The following is a 22,500-nucleotide window of genomic DNA, read 5'->3' as shown; positions in this document are numbered from 1 at the left end:
CATATTTTTAAGGCGTCGATAGTGCTGCCCCGAGGAACGGCTTCGTGTTGAATATAATTTGTGGCTTAGGCTATGGTCTTGTGGCTCCGTACTTAGCCCACATCCCCGAAGATAATCCTACACAAGGTCAATATGAGTACTTATATAGACCTTGATACCACACACACACACACACACACACACACACACACACACACACACACACACACACACACACACACACACACACACACACACACACACACACACACACACACACACACACACACACACACACACACACACACACACACACACACACACACACACACACACACACACACACGCGGAGGATAAACTGATAAAATGGCTTTTATTTTTATTTTATAGGTACACTTAATGACATGTTATATCTATCTGGAGAGAGCAACTAACTACGTGTTAATAAGACTGAATTATTCAAAAATAAAATGATCATTCCACGCACATACCATTATAATTACAACATTCATTCGCAGAGAAATAAGAGATAGAGAAAACAAATCACACGATCTCACTTTATTTTCGTTTCGACCATACGCGAAATTCATATCTTTTACTCTTAATATTTTTTTTTACAACCTGGCTTAGGCTCAATAAAATTTTCACGTGTTTTAAATGCATCGGTTTAGTGACCTTTTAGCCGCCGTGAGGATAACGAAATTTTGCCAAACGTTTGTTCTTTTGCTTACTATATATTTAAGATACTTGCTTCCATTCATAATTTTATTCATGACGGTGAAATGTAAAGTAATAAAGTAGGCCTATTTAAATGAAAAATTATTAAAAAAAAAGACTAAGAAAACAACAAATACAATGAGACGAAAAATAAAGGAAAAACCAGTAACAGAACAGAAAATAGGTAATAAAAAAAGCTATAAAAGGAAAACCAATGTATATATCTTTAATCTTCTCTATCTGACTTATCCCATCTATCCGTCTATTTATCTATTTGTCTGAAATTCTAATAATTCATAAGCTTGGTTCGTGGACCAGGACACGACGATGCTTAACAGACATATCTATATTCTATGAATGTTGCGCTGGATTGATTTAACAGGATCTGCATTTTATCAGAAGCACATGCTTGCACGCAGACGTCATCTTGCAATGCAAGGATTAGTTCTTCGCTTTTGACTCTACACCACAGCCTACCTGTTAACAATTCTGAGACTTTCAATTGTGTGTAAGTTCATATATTTTTTCACATACACACACACACACACACACACACACACACACACACACACACACACACACACACACACACACACACGCACACACACACACGCACGCACGCACGCACACACGCACGCACGCACGCACACACACACACACACACACACACACACACGCACACACACACGCACGCACGCACGCACGCACGCACGCACGCACGCACCCACGCACGCACGCACGCACGCACGCACGCACGCACACTCGTGTATACATATGTGTGTGTGTATATATATATATACACACACATGTATATACAGGCACACACACACATTTTTGTATGGAACTTATATAGTGATTGTGTGTCTGCGATAATATCTGTACTTATACATACCCTGGTTATGTGCATATATTTATATATTTTTGTATGTGTGTTCCATCGCTTTAAATAATTGTCATCAAAATAAAATATCCAGATATCATCCAAAGTAAAAGCAAAAAAAGGTAGAACATGCCTAAATTCCGAACAACAGCCACGATAATAAAAAGAACAACTCTTATTCGCTAACAATCACCTTCGCAATCAGCTGTTCGCTATCAGCTGTTCGCTAATTTCACGTTTGTTGACATCGAACAGCTGAGACTTGAAGAAGAGACGGGAATTCTTGCATTTCTTCCTATTTCCTATTGGGATTGTTTTTTTATCTTGGCGTTTGGAGGGGAATTAGGGTAGAAATGTCTAGTCTTTTAACGAAGGCGAGAATAACTCACTGGATTAGACAGACTGATGGATTTTCTCGAATTTTACCGACATGTAGTAGTAACTTAAACATCAGAAGCTTTGCATGTTCGACCAACTTTTTCCCCAATGAAGGTCGTCATGCAAGTAAACCATGCAGTTTTCCATGGCAGAGGGGTAGTGTGCAAGAGCCAAGCGCATTATTCCATTCAAGTATTAGAACTATGACGAAAATTGGGCCGTCGAAGGCATGGCAGGGGAACCCTAAGCGGCGCGAGGATAATTCTCCGCAGATAATGGTGGTTGACACAGAAGGTGAGGATTCTTGTTCTGGTTAATGTTACCGAGAGCGACGTACGGAGAGAGTGGAAAATGGACACTGCCATCTTATAGAGCATAAAAAATAGAGTAGGAAGTAATATAGGTGTATCTGCAGTGGCTTCATATTAACTGAGAAATTATGAAAATACCCTCTGTGTGTCACTACTTGGAGACAAAGTCCACAACACTCACACAGCCACAGTTCTTAATGTCGCCGTTTTCTGTACGTTTGCATTGTGTTAATAAAGGGGGGCACAGAGGGGGCTTGCCCCACTGTCTAGGGATTAAATAGAAGGTAGGATCGGTTAGGTTTGGATTTTGGGTTTGCATGTTATCCTGGATTTGGAACTTCTTCTCTGGAGGATGCATTGCTGTCAGTAAAAAATACCCATGTTCTATTTAGCAGGCTGGACACTCATGTGTGTAGAATATATAATTTGTCAATATATTTAAACTTTTCTATGTGGTTATATAGAACCTCATTGATTTGTAGCTATTTTGATGAATGTGCTAATGCTGATAATTGTTCAGAATAGGACTATAGGACTGCATGATCCTGTGGCCTCCTTGCTTCCCACTTTAGGAAAGGCAAACAAACCTATGCTTCAGATTTTCTAGTACAGTTGAAATTTGGTATTGTTTCCTCAATGATGATAAATATTTAGGGAGGTTGACAGAGTGTAACTGGCCAGAATATATAAATTAGGTATTTCCAGTACCAAGCTGTGTGAACATAGACTCATGTATTCAGAACTGTTTGTCTGATTTTTTGTTTTACCTTTCCTTTATACAGATTTTTTTTTTCTTTTTTACCTAATAGTGTTTTATGCATAGTTTAGTCACAGACTAGAAACTTTGTGGTGCATGTGAAATATATTATGCGCACAGTTGGCTGCGCACTTTTCTGTTTTCACTGCCGAGTTCTCCCTTTCTTACGAATTGGCCGCACAAAGTTTTTGAAGTGCCTGTTTACTACACATCGTGGATTGCCCCAAGCATAGATCACTTTACTAACTGAACTTCCTAAAAGAAGTTTTAACTAAACTGAACCATACTTAGCCATTGATGACAACCCATTTTAATAGTGTGGAAATGATGTATAAATAATGTATCGTCCATTATAAACATTACATAATGCAAAAAAATAGTCTTATAACAATGAACTGCACATTATTGAACGAACTGAAAATTCAACTGCACAAGGTATGACCTTTGAAAATAATTTGCCTTTGCATGTAAGAGGTTTCTGGTCTAGGGTTAGGCATGTTCTTGTGCATATCTCTCTCTCTCTCTCTCTCTCTCTCTCTCTCTCTCTCTCTCTCTCTCTCTCTCTCTCTCTCTCTCTCTCTCTCTCTCTCTCTCTCTCTCTCTCTCTCTCTCTCTCTCTCTCTCTCTCTCTCTCTCTCTCTCTCTCTCTCTCTCTCTCTCTCTCTCTCTCTCTCTCTCTCTCTCTCTCTCTCTCTCTCTCTCTCTCTCTCTCTCTCTCTCTCTCTCTCTCTCTCTCTCTCTCTGTCTATATATATATATATATATATATATATATATATATGTGTGTATATAGATATATGTATATATGTGTATCTGTTTATCAAAATATCTATCTATCTATCGATCGATCTATCAATGTAAATATCGCTGTCTATCTATCTGTATATATCTGTATAAGAGAGAGACAGAGACAGAAACAGAGACAGAGAGAGCGAGCTATATATATAATAATTATGAAGGGTTACATAATGGAAGGTTAAGAAAATCATAAGCTTTGCTTTGCACACAGCAGATCCTTCCATCACCAGCTTTTCGAGGGGGCTGTTAATAACCTTAGATTTTGGCATAACAGAAAATGTGAAGTAGTCAGTCAATCTTAGATGTCAATTGACAACTAGCCTGTAAAACTAACATACCATTACTGTATACTACAAAATAGACCATACTAGATTAACCCATTCTCAAAGGGATTCCCCCATTCTGTGCTGAGCAACACATCGGAGATCACATTCAGTCAGGTACTTGAGTGAAAAATTAGAAGTGTAGGAAATATACATTTACTCCACCCTCTACATTCTTGGCTGCAGCATTATTATTATATTTTTTTTTTAAAGCAAAATGATGCTAAAAAGATGTTTTAAGCCTACCTTTCAAACCACTTTGGGCAGGCCTGTGTATGGCGTAGGTACTTTCCACACAGGATTTGGGCCCAGTTCATCACGAGGTGATTAGATGTCATCTGTTGTGATTGACTTAATGGAACCAAGAATCGCTGGAATTGGTTTGTCTGTGACAAAAAAAAAAAAAAAATGCTTCACACACATGATAAAACCAATTTTGTGCTTTGATATCTGTAGGGATTTGTTATATTAAAAACATCATTTGCTTATACATGTGAACTGTGCTCAGTTTCTTATTTTTAATTTTATTTATTAAACTTTTCTCTCTCTCTTATAGGCTGAATGTATGTCGAAATGCCGAATTTCTAAAGAGCATTCATGTATTTCAGATGATTATCATCACCTGTCAGTTATCAAGTATCAATTATCAGATATTATTCATCCCAATCTGTCAATTAGCAAGCAAATATCATCACCAACTTGTGTTGCATAGCCACGACCTGTAGATTTTATAGGTTACCAACGCCTCTTGTGTGCTAAGGACACTTTGAAAGTGCATGCAGTCGGTTTGTTAAAAATTATATGAGGTCCGACCCAATTAATATTCATATATATATAGCCAGGCATGCACACAGAAATAAACAAATATCTGTTTTTCATTCTGATAGGTATGTATATCTAGACTGATAGATAGTCATTTATTTCTGCGTATATTCTTTAGGTCAGGCCTTACACAATTTTAAGAAATCAGCCGATGGTCAGTACTTGAGTGCCTTAGAACCCTGAGTCATTGAGCTGTGTGTTTAATAGAAAGGGAAACTTGTTAGATTTCAAGTGATTATCATTGCCAACTTGTCAGATGCATCTTAGCCGAGATAAAAAAAAAGAGAACTTAGCTGTAAAAATTTTGTTATGTTGCCATGTCCCTGAAGAAAATTTATCAGTTTACTTTAAGATTAAATGTCTGTAGTTAATATCTGATTTATTTCTTGATAGTTGATTCGTGATAAATCCTCAGTTGGCTTTATTTTTTTTTTCCCTTGACATTAGCTAGAATTTTTGTTTGTTTGTTTGTAGATGTTTCTCTTTACATTTATAAAGCTTCATGACCTATAAAGTCACGTTTATGGTCTGTAAATTGAACTTATCCCAGCCACTTCAATTTTATAATTTTAATTAAACTTATCACAAGAGTGTTTTTTTTTTTCTTATAACTAAATTAGGTGCATTCTTCTAAGTCCACTTAATATTTGGCCAATGATATCAAGTCCATAGATAGGGTCCAGTAACTGCCACAACCTCTGTGCCTTTGTGTTATAAATGTTCTCTTCATTTTGCATCAAGCAGATCTGAAAGAGGACAGCTGTTTTTGACTTTTGGATCTTGGTATGATAGTCTTTCATTGAAGTCTTTTTGTATATAGTGTTTTTATTGTTCTGTATTCATTGTGTAAATTATGACTATTATATTACTAATTATCAAATGGCTCCTTTCCCCAGTGTTGTTGCCATGGGGTGTAAGGGTATTGCCTTGTAAACAGATATATGTTTTTATATTAATGCACACACACACACACGCACGCACGCACGCACGCACGCACGCACGCACGCACGCACGCACGCACGCACGCACGCACGCACGCACGCACGCACGCACGCACGCACGCACGCACTCACACACGCACTCACACGCACGCACACACACACAATCACACACACACAATCACACACACACAATCACACACACACAATCACACACACACAATCACACACACACACACACACAATCACACACACACACAATCACAATCACACACACACACACACACACACACACACACACACACACACACACACACACACACACACACACACACACACACACACACACACACACACACGCACACACACACACACACACACTCTTTCACACACTCTCACACTCACACTCACACTCACACTCACACTCACACTCACACTCACACTCACACTCACACTCACACTCACACTCACACTCACACTCACACACACACACACACACACACACACACACACACACACACACACACACACACACACACACACACACACACACACACACACACACACACACACACATTCTTTCTTTCTTTCTTTCTCTCTCCTTCCCCTCCCCCTCCCCCCCTCTCACTTTTGCTCATGCTCTCACTCTCGCCCCAAACTCATTTATTCTCATGCCCATACTCATTCTTTCTCATTCTCTATCCCCTTACCTTTCTCTCAAACACAGGCTCATTTGTCTCTCTCTTCATCCCTCAGAAAAGGTATCTGTGATGACCCTAAGGCAGGCAGAGAGGCTAGCCAAGCGAAGGGACTTAAAGCTGGTCCAGGTGATAGACTCAACCCTGAAGGGCAAAGTGGAGAAGCAAGTGTACAAACTGATGACGGGGAAGCAGTACTTTGAGGAGGAAGTCCGAGGCAAGAAAGACGTCAAGACTGCTACTGGGGTGAAGGTTAGGGCGTGGGGTTTGTTTAAATTTGTTAATGATTTTGTCATCATTTCCTTTGTTTTTGGTATTAGTATTGTGTTTTTACTTTATTTATTTATTTATTTACTTATTTATTTATCTTTAGGCATATATGAATGTCAGTGGTGTTCTTGCATAATATACCAGTAATTAATAGGAGTGAATAAAAGAAAGGAAAGGCACTCAACTCCTATTTTATGTTAATTTCTGGATCAAAATGTTCTTTACTTCACATTTTTAACATGAACTAATCTGTTACTTTGTAAATAGGATTGTTTTTGTTTTTGATTTATTAAACGGTACTTTCTTTATAGCTTATTTCTGTTAACAGGGGGAAAAGATGTTAACCATTTCCGGAAAGATTGCTGAGCATGACCTGAAGTCGAAACTCCATAATATTGAAAAATGGGTGAAAAAGGGTCATCAGACAAAGGTCACGCTGTCTTCACATGGATGCACTCCAGATGATCTGGTAAGTTGCCTAACTGTCTAGACTTTAAGTTCATTTCATGTGAGAGGCATCTTTGCATTAACACTCCTGGGTATGACTGTGAAATGATGCCATGCTCTTTAGAATGTAGTTAAGTATTTATTTTAAGTCATTGATGCCGGGATGATGCATCCATAGCATGTCTACTGTGATTTTAGTGTATTGATCTAGTTTAGACATAGATGGGACCCCACAGCTTAGGTTACCGATGTCCTACTCATCGACTTTAGTAACTTTGCAACAATGCTATAAATTTACAAAACAAAATTACTATACATTACCTGGTGCCAAAGGGCCAATTAGCATCAGTTTTCATGTACAGTTATATCTAAAAGTTTATCATAGAAAAACACCCACTTGGTTTCATTATTGCAGACAGTTTGGATATGACATTAAACAAATAGTCATGCTTAATTATTTTCATTCAAGTTTCTTTTCACTGTATTGTGGTGAAAATTATATTATTATAATGTTATTTTATAATTTTATCATGTTTGGAGTTATTATTTATATTTGATTAAGGAAATTTAAGCAAACATGAGGAATATCTGCACTCTATGAAAGTTTAATAGATACTGAATGATTTGTTTTGTAATATGACTATTATTTATAATTTTGTTTATTTATTCACTTATCAGTGTATTTATTTATTTATCAGTGCCTCTATTCATTAGTATATTGGGATTTTTCCAATTGATTTTTATAAAGTAATTTTCACAATTTTTTTAATCCTCAAACAGGACAATCACAGACAAAGAAATTTAGATGTCTGTACACATTGCATACAAAAATTGATCTTTGGGTTTGATTTTAAATTAGTATCAACAGTAAGTTTCCAGATGTGGTTTTAGGAAAATCTAACATGGCTGTAATGATTACGTGAATTTTCAGACTCAAGTTCTTTCATTTTATAAGCATCACTTTGAGTATGCCATTATTTTTATATATGATTTTTGTCTAACTGGTTGATCTGTTTTTCAATTTATTGCGATTCTTTAGGAGAATATCTACAATACCATTGAAGCAGATGTAGTGGGTTTTGGCGGCCGCATTCTCCAGCGACATGTGAAGGCCGGAAACATAAAATTCTTTATTGCAACTGCCAAAGAAGCTAAGGCAGAAAAAAGTGGCAATTTAAAAGCAAAGAACGAACAATCTCCAAAGACAGAAGAGAGAAATCAAGATCTGAATCCGGACGATGAAGTATCTGATCTCGGAAGAAAAGTGGAAAGTTGAGGAAAGTTTTAAAGAAGTGGATGACACCAATATCAAAATGCAGATGAATTTTGAGCTTGTGGAAGTATTTTGTAAGAGGATGATCTCTTCATGGGTTGGTGATATTCAACTGTTAACTTGCAAATGCTGAAAAAATTCTTCAGCATTTTATTGTAAGTTAGAAAGACATTTGGGAATGAAACTAAGTACTGTGAAACAGTTTATGTAAATAGGAAATATTTTTAGAAAAATTGTTGATTTGAATAAAATTTTGTCAATATTCTATTGTCATGACTTTTATTTACAGAAATATTTATAATGTAATTAAGTTATGGGAAATGAATTGAAGACTGTCTGCACTTCAGTATTGCAAAATCCTAGCTGCATTCTTGTAACTGGTTTAGATTTTGGTGAGTGCTTGTATGAAGGAGAAAAATAGTGATGATAATTAAAGAAAATACATTTTATAAGTGAACAAGGATGATACTGGCAAAGCAGAACCTGCAGTTTTCTGGTGAGTCTGAAGACACCTGGATAGTTGAATGGACAAGAGAAAGTTTTTCAGAGAGTGGATTCTTTTTTCTATTAAAAAAAAAAATATGGAAAGAAAACCCTGACATCTTTCTTCCTTTTAGAACAGAAGCTAATACCTAATTGCATTGTGTTTCTTATATTTTAAGGGAAATAAAACCAGCTTGTGAATATTCAAAAGTCTTAGATATTGGAAGTAGATGAAAATGGTTCTTTAGTCATCCATTGCAACTTGTTTTTTATATACTTTTTGTTGCTGGGATGTATAGATTGCTATCAAGACAAATTACAGTCCAGTTTCTATCTGAAGGTAATCTACAATGGTTATCAGAATAACTTTAGCATTGTATCATTAGTAGTCATAAAAAAAAATATATGTATATATATCCAACAGATATTGTAAGTATCCCATGTGAAAATTATTTTCATAAACAGATAGCTAACTAAGGAAAGAGAACTAAACAACTTTGTCATTGTTCTGTATTTTATTTATTGAAGAATTTCTGCTGTGCTGATGCTTGGAATTTTTTTGCTTCATGAGGCAAACATTTGAACTAAAAGCATAATAATTATTTTTTCTTATTTCACACTTGTCGTAATAATTGGGTATTATTCCTTAGTTCAGTTTGTTTGTTAATGGTATACAGTAGTTTATGTACATACAGAATTTTGTCTTCAGAAATTTACTATAAATTGAATATAAAGTTCTACATCAGTTATATTACTAAATTGGAATGTCTATATCAGGATACTTTATGGAGAACAAAAGTAATACTTCTTTCCAGAAAAAAAGTATCATGCAAGACCATTTATTGGGATAAAATGAAAGTCACATCTTTACAAAGTGTATTTATTTGTACATATCACCGCCAGGCCTCCAGAAAGGGCCATGGGGTTTGGAAGTTATATCAAGAGTATCTACGTATTTGCATGTCGAGAAAATAACTTGTGAAAATATCCAATATTGGACAATGAGATTTCAGGCATATAGTTTACACAGAAACGACATGACTCATTATCAGTTTACAAAAAAGTACAACAAAATTACATTACACTGAATATTCTGATGTCTCTTTAGACACAAGGGTGGAAAACTGGGATATTAATAGCTATTACAGATAACATTCATGAAATGCAAGATTTTATAACAATCAAATAATAATCAAATAATTCCTCAAATGAGGAACAAATATTTCTTACTTAAGGGAATTATGAATATGAGGAGGGGATATATATCTTAATATCCTTTGACAATGCAAATTTTCTGTAAGAAAAAGAAACAAACTTATCATTACATCACCGAGCTCTGAAAATATGTTTCATCTACATCTCAGACCTTCATCAGGGAAGTTTTGAAACTGCTGACCTCATCGATCTCTATCTCCAAAAATGTTGTTTAGCCAATTTACAAATAAATAAAGAGATAACAAGATAATAAGCCCACATCTACTACATGTGGGCATAGTCGCACACGCTAGCTAACATCATCAGTGGTTCCCTGGGCTAGGTTGGACTTGGACGACAATATGGCTGGCTGGCTTCATCAAAATGAGGGACAGACAACAGGAGGTGGAACATTACATCCACCAATGATATTCTTTGAGCCACCAATCCCTGAGTCTTACATGAAGCTTCCATATGTTTAAATTTCCTATTTACAAAGTTAAAATTTCTTCATACTGAAGCTCTGAGTAAGTCTCACAATTGTTGACTGCATTACATACATCTACACATTATGCTTATTGGCTATCATATGGACATGAATATATCTATCTATATAATTATATACAAGGACATCCACATATAGGCATGATCTACATGTATTTATAATGTGTTACATCCATAAAAATCTTAATGAAGCTGTGCCCCAAAAGTACCCTAAGGCCTGAGAGCTGACATGTCATAAAGGCATTATATCTCCTCCCTCAAAGAAACTGTGTTCATATTTTCTGGTAAGGAAACACAATATCTCTTCATTCTATATATTAAAGGGATACTGTTTTCTTACAGGACTCATGAGCAAGTCATCAGTTGCCTAACAGTCTTTATAAGTCATACATCAAAGAGTAGAACAAACATACAAGATTTTAATGCCTACTCTCATGGCCATAGGAATCCATCTATCTTTGGCTTCTGAACTCTTAACTTTTATTATCACAAGATAAGCAAAGGATAATCAGACAGTTGTCCTGCACACCCCCATCAACTAACTGCTATGCATTCTAGGTAAGGGTATACATATAACAACCGGAAACTCCAATGGCTTGGTCTTGTAGTGTAGGAAGTCCCAAGTGTCTTCCTGAAGAGGAGGTAGAATCTGTCCAGGACCTCCAGGACCATCTCATGTTCGTCTCATCACAGATGGTTGCGTCAACCTTCACACTGCAGAGACTTGGGCATCCTCCTCTTCATCTGAAAATGCCTAAGGATGAATATGCAGATACAAGTACTTAGAAAAGAATGCGGTTTATAGAACATTTTTATATCATACAAAATTTATTTATTATATGATTTATGTCAATATTGTTTCCTTTTGGAGCCAACTAATGGCAAAAATATACAAATGATTTATAGTAAAGCCAGATTAAGTTAATGATCAACATCAGGAGATTTGTGTATATAAAAAAAAATGACCAGTCAAAACATACCATCAAGGTGTGTCTGCCGGTAATATTGCACACCGTCATGGGAAAGGGCTCGGCCCATTTGTTTCATCCTCATCTGAGTTTCTGCGTAGTCAGGGGGATGTCCCGGAGCTCCGCGTCGTCGTCCACTACCCATTCCTGCTGTAAGACAACATGTGTTACAAATAGAAATTGATTTTTAGCCCAATCAGGAAAAAATAAAATAATTGGACGTATGGTATTTTATACTATAAAATATAAATATTCAGTTATAACAGTGTCAAGATTTACAGCTCTGGATGTTTTCTGAAATTCAGACTAAGAACTGTTTCACTTTAACAAGTTCTACTTATAATACTTCAAAATTATTTTTAAAGCAAGTATTTTGTAAGTGTGCAATACAGGAGATGATTTCTATAAAATATCAAAGTTAGTGAAATCAAGCAAATGTACTTGAATATAGAGTAAAAGAAAAAGAAAAAAGCAACTTATACAACAGATGAATTAACTCCATAATACACAGAGTCTGCAAATAATTCTACAATTAAGGAGGAACAATATAGGTAGGAACAAGGAGAAGACAAAATGCCTCGTCCAAAATGCATCATGATTAAAATTCCGGGAGAGAAAAGCAGGGAAGAACAGGACAGAATCAGACAAAGAATACAAGGTCCCCAACATTCTTCTAACCACCTCTAACCAACACATACAACTTCTACTAATGTCCAAACCACCAGTGTTATACGTACTGAAAGTGTACGACAGTCTCTCTTGACCAAGAAGGGGCCAGAGAAAGGTATGACTCACCTGCTGCAGGAATAGGTGGCAGCACAGCTACTGCATGCGGAAAGGGAGGACGCGACCGTGATTCTGTGGTGCACATGGCAGGAAGGCAAGAAGGCAAGTCAAGGCAAGCTGTGGTGCCGCAATATTGATGTAGGCAAGGCAAGAGAATCACCACACACCACCAATACGTGATTTTGTTTTTTTTTTTCCAAAGGTAATAATAATAATAGTATCTGGAACTTTAAACTGAAAGCACAGTAGCCAAGTATATAACCAAAATGAATCTGGATGGTTATTATTATTATTACCTTTGAAAGTTGGTTCATACAAGTCTCATTTAACACATATTTTAAGTTCTCAAAGATGCAGTACATTACAGTAACACAATCATTTTAACGTGTGCAAGCTGTCTAAATCAGGGCTAAATCAGTGGAGTAACATATATTAAGTCTATTTAGTATATTCATTTAATATATATTTTATTGATACAATTACACACAAGTGACTATGACTATTGTACTTTTATATGGAATACCAAGACCGACACAGTTTACCCAAGTGCTAAACAGTGCTGTGGGAACTATAATCTGCCCTGTTGAAGGTGAAATCAATTCTCACTTTACTATCAGTACCTCCATTTAACATTCATTCCCACACACAAGTGACTGCTGATGCATTGGCAAGCAGTACTTTGCTAACACAGACCCCAAAAACCTTCACAAACCTGGTTGATGTGAGTAGCGTCGGTGGTGGGCTGGAGGTGAGGAGTGATAGTGACACTCGTATCCGGAAACTCCCCCAACTTCCAGCGAGGAGGAGGAGTGACAGTCAAAATGGGTAGAGATGCCAGAATCAGACTCCCCGGGTCCCACTTGACAGTCAGTCGATGTCACTGAGCCTGATGTTAACAAGAGCAAAAAATCTATAGATATTTGGTTATGACTGATAGGTGCAAGTTCTAAAACGTGAAGACTGACTTCCTGTAACAGCTTCCCTTCAACTGCCCTTCTACTTACATCATATGGCTGAACAGGCAGAATTTTCTCTCCAATTCACTGAATTAGAATACTGAAATTTGCAATAATATAAGGAAATCCATTAAGATATACATTTCAACACAATAAGAATAATTATTCGCTCTTGATACACCTTACCTACCATGGAAATAATTTTAAAACAATAGTATTTCAGAAATTCTGCGGTTATCATTCCTCTTCAATATATACTAAAACAACCAGAGAATCATAAAATATATAAACATGTAAATGTTATGGAAAAAAGAAAAGCTAAAAAGGAGGAAAAGTACTTTGTAAAATCAGGAACATTTACCCATATCAGTGAACATGGGACAGTGGAGAGTTCATGCAGACACTGAAGATCTCCATAGAGGGTCCATGCAAGAAAGTTTAAGGATTGAAAACTAAGAAAGTGAAAATACAAACAGCAGGGGAAAAGGACAGCTGGGTTTCTTCTTTTTTTTTTTCTTCTCTGCTACATATGGAGAAGCTTTGGATGACAGTAGTAATAATATTAGACCACTGTAGATACTTTCTTAAATGTAGGAAAAGGATTAATATCAAACATAGTCCACATCATTTTCAGACCCATACTGATTGCAATAGGAAGTTGGGTCTGGGTTAACGAGACTGCAAGGTTGTGTTTCACTTGGAGGCAGAATCAAGGATGACCTGTCTTGGTCCTTTGGATCCTGTGCCTTAAAGGAATCTTTCTGACTTAGACGAGGTTCTTCAACGTCAAGTTTCATTCCTTTTGGATTGCCTTTAGTTGGGGGATTAGATGGGATGTTATTTTTTCTCAGCTTATCGCCATTAAATGATGAACATTTAGCTAAAGATCTCTGTAGTATTGTCATACTCTCAAGATCTGCAGATGTTGGAGAAACTTTAACTTCTTCTATTGGAGACAACATAGGCGCACTGTTTCTCCTATGGACAGCATGTTTACGAAGAGGGAGGCTAGTAGGTCTGTGAAGCCCTGCATCTATAGGCAATGGCAAAGCACTATATGGATTTGCAATAGAATCATTCCAGTAAAGATTTTCTTCATCTGGATGATAATTTGGGCCTGGGTGGATCATACGCATTTCTTCCTCTAGTTCACGAATAACAGCATTAAGCTTTTCTGCAACTCTCCTTCGAACATCAGGTTGGCCTCTGTAGCGAGTAAGAACATATTTAGATTGTGGGTATGTTGTATTTAGGACCGACCTTTGAGACATTTTTAAAGGATTTGGGTAACCTTCATGAATAGAGTCATCAGAGCCACTACTATGAATTGAAGACCCAAAGGAATCATTTAACTCATCGTTTTCATTTCCCTCATCTTTTTGTTTTAGTACCTCCAATCTCGACTTCTGGAATTTCTCAAACCAAGGAGACTTTTTCGAGAAGGTCTGTGAATATATTGATGAAGGGGGAACATGTGGACTGAAGCCTTTGCTAGGATCATTGCTTTTCATAATACTCTGTTCAGAATCTTCTTTGGTTCCTCTTTGTGTATAGTGGATGTCACAACTATCATTCAAAGAATTATCAAGTACATCTTTTGGTTGATTGACCCTGTAAACTCTCATGGGTTCATTCCTTCTTAAATGTTTACCAGACTTCACTGATGCTGGAAAATATGTCTCTTTATTACTTGCTGGTCTTTGTAAAGTCGGGTAACGCTTCTCTGTTGTTTCTTTTCCTGACTCATCACACGAGCTCTTCTCTAGGAAAAAACGTGAAGGCACACAAGCATCATCTTCATTGAAATTATGGCTTTTGCTCATTTTTATTTTGTTTTTCAGAGTCTCACCAATTGAGGGTGGATCTGTTGGTAAAAATGTTCTGAGTGGTTTAGAAATTCTGGGCCTTTTGACTTTTCCTGTTGTTATTTCTTTACTATTCAAACATTTTGAATCTTTGACAGAATACTTTTTAACTTCTGGTCTATCAATCACCTTATTGAGAAAATCTTCACTTCGACTTCTTCTAAAAATCAGTGGACTAATTAATGGAGAAGTTAATACTTCATCCATAATATTTCTCTTGATATTAGTCTTCTTTGCTGGACTCTTCTTGGCATCTAGTAAGTCTTCACTTTTACTTCTAAATATTTTCTGAAAGATTGTAATGCTACTAGAGTTTCCCTGTTTCTGTTTCTGCAGATGTCCAACTTTACTAGGAGATAAAACATAGGCACTGCTGGATGAATCATGGCTAACTACAGTAGTCTCACTCAAATCTGAGACCTCCCTCTGTGTTGATGGAAGATTTTCTGAATGGGTAATTTTGTTTTTATTGAATGATGTTGCTTTATCAATAGGTGATAAAGGGACTTCCTGCTTCTCCTTTTTTGCAGACAAACTGTATGAGAAAGACTCCCCATACTTGCGTAAACTAACCGTCCCTTTCTGACTTCCCTTAGCAGGAGTTTCTTTTTTGGGAGTGGATGTCTGACACATGGAAGCATCCTTGGAGAAGGAGAAGGCATCCACTCTCTTAGGACTTTGAGCAGGTGTTGGTAAACTTCTAGAAAATGTACTGTCCCTTTGCATTGACTTTAACTTCATTCTAGTAGTTACTGGTGCTGGACTGAGGCTTGTTCTAGCTCTAAAAGAAGTTGGATTCCTTGGACTTTCTGTTTTGTTTGAGCTGTAACTACTATCAAAACTGGAACTGAATTTTTGGCATCTGAATGCAGCCTTTTTTTTTTCTCTTTGTATATGTTTAATTCGAAGAGGATTGATGGTAATGGGCGGTGAGGACCTGGAAGAGGGTTTGGTTCCAAGGATGTTATTGCTGGTGGTAGAGAATTTACGGACAGATGCTATGAGAGCGGAACAGGCAGCAGCATGCACAAAAGAAAGGGAGAAAGAAACAGATGCAGGTGTAGTGGTGCTGTTATGTTGAGTGCCATAAAGGGAGGGTGCTGGTTCTAGCAGCATACCTGAGGTGTGGGATTTGTGGAGTTTGGACAGGGAGGTAACAGAGGAAGACTCTGCACTAAGGTCCACGGGAACAGCATGGGTGTCAGAGTGGGACCGCTCATGGGTAGAGCGAGAGGTATGGTTGTTGATGGCTCCCCTGCGAGGAGGGCCAGGGGAGGGGGAAGGGGAGAGTGAATGGTGGGTGGTGGTGGAGCGCGGGCCGTGATGAGGCTTCGTCTTGGGCTCGGCCAGGGCCTTCATCTTGCTTATGGACTGGGGAGATGTGGCTCCTGCAATATGGGGAGAGGTGCTCAAAGAAAAGTAAGCAACAAAATGGACAGCTAGAAAGTGTTAAGCAATCATGTAAAAATTAAAATTCAATTTAGTATCATTTAAGCCAGAAGCTAAGCATGATTTTTTATTAGACTCCTTAGTATAATCAATGTATTAATAATAATAAGTTAATAAAAATAAAATGAAAATAAATATAAAGGAAAAAAAAAAAAAAAAGGGAAAACAAGGAGAGGGAATGAGAGACAAGCCATTTACCGAATTTTGCAGTGTGCTTCTTCCCATCCGAGGTTTGTGACGTTGATGAAGTCGATGAAGTTGTGGAGGGTGTTGGTGAGTGGGGGCGCCGTCTTGGAGGAGGGTTGGTGGGTGGGGCACTACTGGACCCACTGCTGCTGCTGTTGCTGTGCCCTCCTGCAGGTTTATGCCCTTCTGGACCTGCTTCACACTCCAAGGACATGTTGCGAAGCTGCTCCTCGTCTGTAATCACTTGCAACCGAGACAAGTATGCTTTCACCCTCCGGACCATTTGAGCCTGTTTGAGAATTAAAAAGCAATTAACATTAATGTGTACTTATATTCATTAACCTCAGTGTTAGTACAAGCTGAGATAGCCGACAAACCTTACGCACACAAAGAGTGGAATTGGAACCTACCTCTTCATACATCTTTTTCTTGTCAGGTGCAGCAGTGGACTTCTTCCTTCTCTTCACTGTTGCAATCTGAGCTCCCATCTGGTTGAGTGTTATGAGTGCAGCACTTGGGGGTTGACCTCCAGCATCCTGCATGTTGAACAGATCCTGAAACAAAAAGACATGAATAGTAAGAATGTCACCTATCAGATGGCAATAATCCAATACATTATCTTGTACATATTAAAAAATTATATGGCATTAAAATATAATGTTAGATATCAATAAAACTAAAGGGAAGTAATTCCATGCCATGTCAGCGCAACTTACGTAAGGGGCTGAGCACATGTTCTGGAGGTCACGGATGTAACGTGAAATCATGCGGAGCTTCTCAAAGTTGATGAGTCCTTCAACCTTGTCATCATTACCCTCATGAGTGAATGTCAAGTCACGGGCAACCACTGGATAGAATGGAATCTGCAAAAAAGAGATACAAACAGACATTAATAAAAAAAATAGTTATAATAAATAAAATAAAATGCACTATTAGGTAAAGAAATAAAAACACTCAAGGAAAACAAAATAAAATGAATGATTTTGGCCCTTACAATGGGTGATTGGATGTTCTCGCTTTGGACCAGGTTGCGGTACTTGCTCATGTTTCTGGAAGGATCCATGAGATCCTGCATATCATGGAACATGCGCTGGTACTTGGAAGGCAAGCGCTCCCAGGTCTGCTTTAGCCTCGAAACCGTTCCGTGCCCCAGACCAGACAATATGGCAAACATGGAGTTGAAATTCTTACATTCCTTACATTGTCCTGTGAGGAAAAGAGATTTTAATCTGGATATGTACTTTCTGATTCTGGACATGAATGAAATATCCAAAGCAACAATGGCATTATGTAACATTTTACTCAACTCAATAAAAAAAAAAGAAGCAATCTTACGGGCAACTTTAATAAACTGCTTGATGATTTTGGATCGCTTGACTAGATTATGCTCTGAGCAGACTTCTGTGACCACCCAGAACATTTCACGATTAACAAGCTGGAGAGAGGAAGAAGATTATTTATATTTAAAGAAGAATTTAAATTATCATAGTAACCTACATTTAAGGTAAAATATTAGAAATTTAACATTAAAAAAAAAAAAAGAAGAGAAATAAGCAATTTTTATATCCATATCCCATGAGTGAGGAAATATCATATCGGAAGACCAGTATTGTGCATGATTCGTAATAATCATGAAGGATATAAACGTAATTATAACAATCCTCACTACACAGAAACTTGCATACCTCAGCGAATTGTGACAGAGCCGGAGTGCCATATCTGGAGTTGAGGTGGAAGAGATAATCAATATATTCAGTGGGTTCAATTTGCCTGAATATTGTATAGTCCTCAAGAGTAAGCTGAATAGCTAACTCGACTGAGTTAAGCTGTAAGAAGTAAACTGTTGACTCCCTGACCAGCTCATTCACATTCTCATCTGGGACCAAAGTCTGTGACACTGTGATGTTCTTCAAGTAGTATCGACTGCTTAGTCCTAAAAGAGAAAAGATTAAAAAATTAAACCATGATGGACAAAAATATAAATAAACATATAAACACACCCATTAAATTATTCTGTTAATAATAATCAAATATTTATAAATATTACTGGCCGTACAGCAATAGAAAAAATACATTACTAATGCCATACCTATTCTCTCTGCCAAGTTCTGAAGCGAGTCTGGTAATCTCTTTTGCTTTGTGAGGCCTTCTTCTGTGACTGAGACTTCATACAGTGCATAGTTGGAGGAACCTGAAGGGTCATTGATGTTGAAGATCTGCAGTGCGAGCATCACCACCTCACGAGCTGTGGTCTCCTTGTGGACCGGTAGGAATCTCGCAGCTTGGTCAGTTGCTCGATAAACCTATGATAAGGAGAGGAAACCCATTATATTATTGTCCAATTCAATTCCCCTAGAGCAAATATTACTCCTTTTTCTGAATATATTACACTCAAGGAAATTTTTTATAACTTTCAAAAGGGAGCTCTAGTTGAAATGCTTACCTTCAATACGTGCTCAGGAAACTCTGTTCTGACATCTTCATAGGCTCCAGTCGTGCTCAGATCTGGGTTGCTGTGACTGTGGTAGAGTCCACCACCCACACTTGACTGGGACGACACACTTTCATCGCTGTTTATTTGTGACTCTCTGCAACACAGTTCAGGTATTGTCATTTCCAAAACACTTTCAATGGCATTGTACATTGTTTGTAATAATTACCAGTAATCCTAATAACATTAGGAAAACAAAAAAAGGATTATCATGAAACCAATAAAACTAAAACTAAAGGTAATAATGAAAACATTTAACTAAAATTATGAAATAAGAGACAGATTAGATATTAATATAAAAATATTCATTACATATAAATAACACAAGTTACAGCCTAAATGACCACATGAACTTACTGTGTGTTGGTCTTTGGCTTCAGCAGATTCTTGACCTTCCTGAACCTGTTGGCTTTGGTGCCACTCATTGTCATGAAGGATGTCTTATTATTGTTGTCCTTGCCTTTGTCCCTGGGAGACTGCTGAGTGTGGTCGCTTGGGATGTTCATGGTGGATGCAAAGTTAGGGTTGAGGGGCAAGTTGCCGTCATTAAGGCCCCGCGGGTCGGAAGGCTTTCTCGGGCGTTGTCTTGGGGAATTGTCAGGAGTCTGTAGCATCTCTTTGAATGCTGCAGTGAGGGAAGCCTATTAATTTCTATTCCATTGAAAGGATAAATACAATTCCACTTTTCTACAGTGTGGTACATTTTTGTTGTAAAAAAACTGTTTATAAAAAAAAAAGGAATCATTACCTAACAAGTTACTCTTAACAGTGATTGATAGGTGACATGTCTGACGAAGAATCTCTAGGGCACGGCCATGATTCATGTGGTCGAAGCTCTGGCCGTTGACTTCTAGTATCTGGTCACCACGCTTCAGGCCAACTTCCTCAGCCTTGCTCCCCTTCTCCACCTATTTCGAAAAATAACATTATCAATCATATCCTCACTAACAGTACATTCAAATGTAATCTGAATAAGTAACTTAATAATCATACAATATCTAGTATCAAAAACAAATTAAAGATAAAACCACATGCTTATTTGGTCAATGCCCAACATCTACGTACCTTTGATATAAAGATTCCAAATCCTCGCTCATACCCTCCCAGGATGGAGAAGTGGAGGATTTCATCCCTGGAAGGCCGCGTGAGGGTCACAGTCCTAGCCCTGGCCTTTGTGGCACAGGCGAAGTCAAGCAGCCTGAGCTGTCCTGCCATCTTCTCTCTTTCGAGTCCCTCCTCAAACTGTTCTAGGAAGTTCATCATGACGGGATCCATTTCAAAGTCCGTGAAGTGGTTGTTCACCCAGAGCAACACCACTCGTGTCACTCTGTCTCTTAGAGAGGGGTCTTCAAACCTATTGAGAAAATTAATTTTATTTTTTATTTTTTTGCAACTGAGGAGTACATTTATATTCTGTATCAGTTAAACTGCTCAAGTATTAAATAAAGTACAGCAAAGAATTTACCGGCTATTACTTTTGGGACACTGAATTATAAAAATCAAATAATTAATTCTTAATAATCATCATGAATGCCACATTTCTAAAACAGACACTAATCAAACTCAGAAGTTTAAAGAGAAGCAGGGGGAAAAAAATTACCATTCTAATAATTTGTTTGCCACTTGGAGTGGATTGTCAATAAAGGTTCTGTGTGTGAGTAAGAAGTCCTCCACGTAGGTTGGATCCACATTGTTCTCCACCTCCACCAGCTGTGACATGAGCCTCTCTGCCGTTCCCTGAGGAAATAATTGTATGTTCAGTTTGCATTCTAAGAGACACCTTATTTTTGAGGGAAACAATATTAATTTTTCTAACATCAATGGTTGTAAGTGATTCTTTTTTTTTCATGTCATTCTTAAATTCATTTGTGTGGTTAAGTATATCTAATAGCTTTCCTGAGTAAATCACTTATGGTACTAATTCTCTTTGTCAAATTTTATAATACAACTAGTGCTTGCCTTGATGTTATCTTTTAATTTCTAATGAAATATTCCTAATCTATCATTTAAGTTATCAGAGGTACATTAACACTAATTCTGATATCCCGACAAGATACTCTTCTTATTCTTCACATTTTACACTTAATCTCATTCATTTCAAAATCTCAAACCAAAGGATCGCACAGTGACCACCAAAAACATCCACTTGAAGAGGCAAATTGAACGCCTCAACCTCACAAATGGAAGATCTACATTTGCTGAGCTCTTGGTGTCCGTGCACTCCTCCTTACTGAGGGATGGGAAATGGCTGGTTATGGACAAGGCTTGGTCAGGTATAGTTCAAGACACAAAACACTCCACAATTAAACTTGGCACAGACTTTGCATAGTGACATAGTGGTCCTGTTTCAAGGGATATTTTGGGGGAGACTTGGCAAGATACTCTTGATTACTTACAGTTTTTTTGTCTGTATCTTCTAATTAGGGAATCTAGTACTATCATCATTAAAAGAAGAAAAAAGAAAAAAGTGTATGATGTGTTTCAGCTGAATTCTATTTACATCTGTTGAATACCTACATAATGGTGAAATATGTTCTCTTAAATCTAAAGCATTCACTTATATCTATCATCAATAAAGATCTGATTACCTGCATTACCTGACTGACTAATAACTATTTATCACATTACAAATGATTTGCAAGCAATTCTTTATCACTTTTAAACTGAAAAGGAGAAAATCCTTTGTTGAAACAAATTAACATTCTTTAATATTTGTCAATCTACTTTAAATAGTTAGATTTACTAAATCTTATAACATTTGGATTTATTAAAACCTATAAAACTTAAATCTAAATTTATGTACAATGTAGCAATACTTCTAATGATATGCAATTTAGTATTATTCACTTGAACTGACATTAGCTAATCCTTCCTCAAAAACAACTGAAGATGCATCCACAATGCACAACCAAATACCTTGATCACAATATTTCCCCTTCTGTTTCCTGCGTCGATGGGCCTCTGTTCTGTCACGAGGACCAGAACGCCGTCCTCCTCGTGGCGTCGCGTGTTCTCCTCCCCCTGGTG

At 37.3% G+C, this 22,500-nt stretch overlaps 2 protein-coding genes across 12 annotated transcripts in view; one reads left to right on the top strand and one right to left on the bottom strand.

Moving 5' to 3' along the window:
• The first annotated feature begins 1,818 nt into the window (after window positions 1–1,818).
• LOC125038193 (translation initiation factor IF-3, mitochondrial-like) lies at window positions 1,819–9,247 on the top strand. Of its 2 annotated transcripts, none has more exons than XM_047631588.1 (4): window positions 1,819–2,248; window positions 6,660–6,853; window positions 7,200–7,340; window positions 8,358–9,247. In XM_047631588.1, the coding sequence occupies exons 1-4, from the start codon at window positions 1,930–1,932 to the stop codon at window positions 8,592–8,594; spliced, it is 891 nt and encodes a 296-aa protein (XP_047487544.1). In that variant the 5' UTR covers window positions 1,819–1,929; the 3' UTR covers window positions 8,595–9,247. The 2 variants fall into 2 exon arrangements, with proteins under 2 accessions (XP_047487544.1, XP_047487545.1); XM_047631589.1 differs by lacking the exon at window positions 1,819–2,248 and adding an exon at window positions 2,394–3,457.
• Window positions 9,248–9,940: 693 nt separating this feature from the next.
• The window catches only part of LOC125038191 (rap guanine nucleotide exchange factor 2-like), a 242,104-nt gene continuing 229,544 nt past the window's right edge, over window positions 9,941–22,500 (bottom strand). For 5 of the 10 annotated variants that reach the window (XM_047631586.1, XM_047631584.1, XM_047631578.1 and 2 more), the window contains 18 exons: window positions 22,390–22,500; window positions 21,074–21,210; window positions 20,539–20,827; window positions 20,222–20,381; window positions 19,831–20,098; window positions 19,426–19,570; window positions 19,072–19,285; window positions 18,668–18,915; window positions 18,318–18,417; window positions 17,977–18,188; window positions 17,699–17,845; window positions 17,393–17,536; window positions 16,995–17,271; window positions 16,466–16,735; window positions 13,239–13,412; window positions 12,536–12,598; window positions 11,753–11,890; window positions 9,941–11,516 (listed from right to left, as the gene is read on the bottom strand). The exon at window positions 22,390–22,500 is cut by the window's right edge. In XM_047631586.1, the coding sequence (XP_047487542.1) occupies window positions 11,482–11,516; window positions 11,753–11,890; window positions 12,536–12,598; window positions 13,239–13,412; window positions 16,466–16,735; window positions 16,995–17,271; window positions 17,393–17,536; window positions 17,699–17,845; window positions 17,977–18,188; window positions 18,318–18,417; window positions 18,668–18,915; window positions 19,072–19,285; window positions 19,426–19,570; window positions 19,831–20,098; window positions 20,222–20,381; window positions 20,539–20,827; window positions 21,074–21,210; window positions 22,390–22,500 (3,132 nt within the window). In that variant the 3' untranslated portion in view covers window positions 9,941–11,481. Of the gene's footprint in view, window positions 11,527–11,752; window positions 11,891–12,535; window positions 12,599–13,238; window positions 13,413–16,465; window positions 16,736–16,994; window positions 17,272–17,392; window positions 17,537–17,698; window positions 17,846–17,976; window positions 18,189–18,317; window positions 18,418–18,667; window positions 18,916–19,071; window positions 19,286–19,425; window positions 19,571–19,830; window positions 20,099–20,221; window positions 20,382–20,538; window positions 20,828–21,073; window positions 21,211–22,389 lie in introns of all 10 variants that reach the window. The other 5 variants (XM_047631580.1, XM_047631579.1, XM_047631582.1 and 2 more) reach the window with 5 other exon arrangements.

Source organism: Penaeus chinensis, chromosome 24, assembly GCF_019202785.1.
Source record: "Penaeus chinensis breed Huanghai No. 1 chromosome 24, ASM1920278v2, whole genome shotgun sequence".
Lineage (NCBI taxonomy): Eukaryota > Metazoa > Arthropoda > Malacostraca > Decapoda > Penaeidae > Penaeus > Penaeus chinensis.
The sequence above is the reverse complement of the archived record's forward strand: the minus strand, read 5'-3'. Positions and strand labels throughout refer to the sequence as shown.

Bases quoted from the DNA above. Each gene is read 5' to 3' on its own strand.
- LOC125038193 (XM_047631588.1), top strand. From the start codon at position 1,930: ATGTCTAGTCTTTTAACGAAGGCGAGAATAACTCACTGGATTAGACAG. The intron at 2,249-6,659 runs GTGAGGATTCTT...TTCATCCCTCAG, and splicing joins AATGGTGGTTGACACAGAAG to AAAAGGTATCTGTGATGACC. The intron at 7,341-8,357 runs GTAAGTTGCCTA...GCGATTCTTTAG, and splicing joins GATGCACTCCAGATGATCTG to GAGAATATCTACAATACCAT.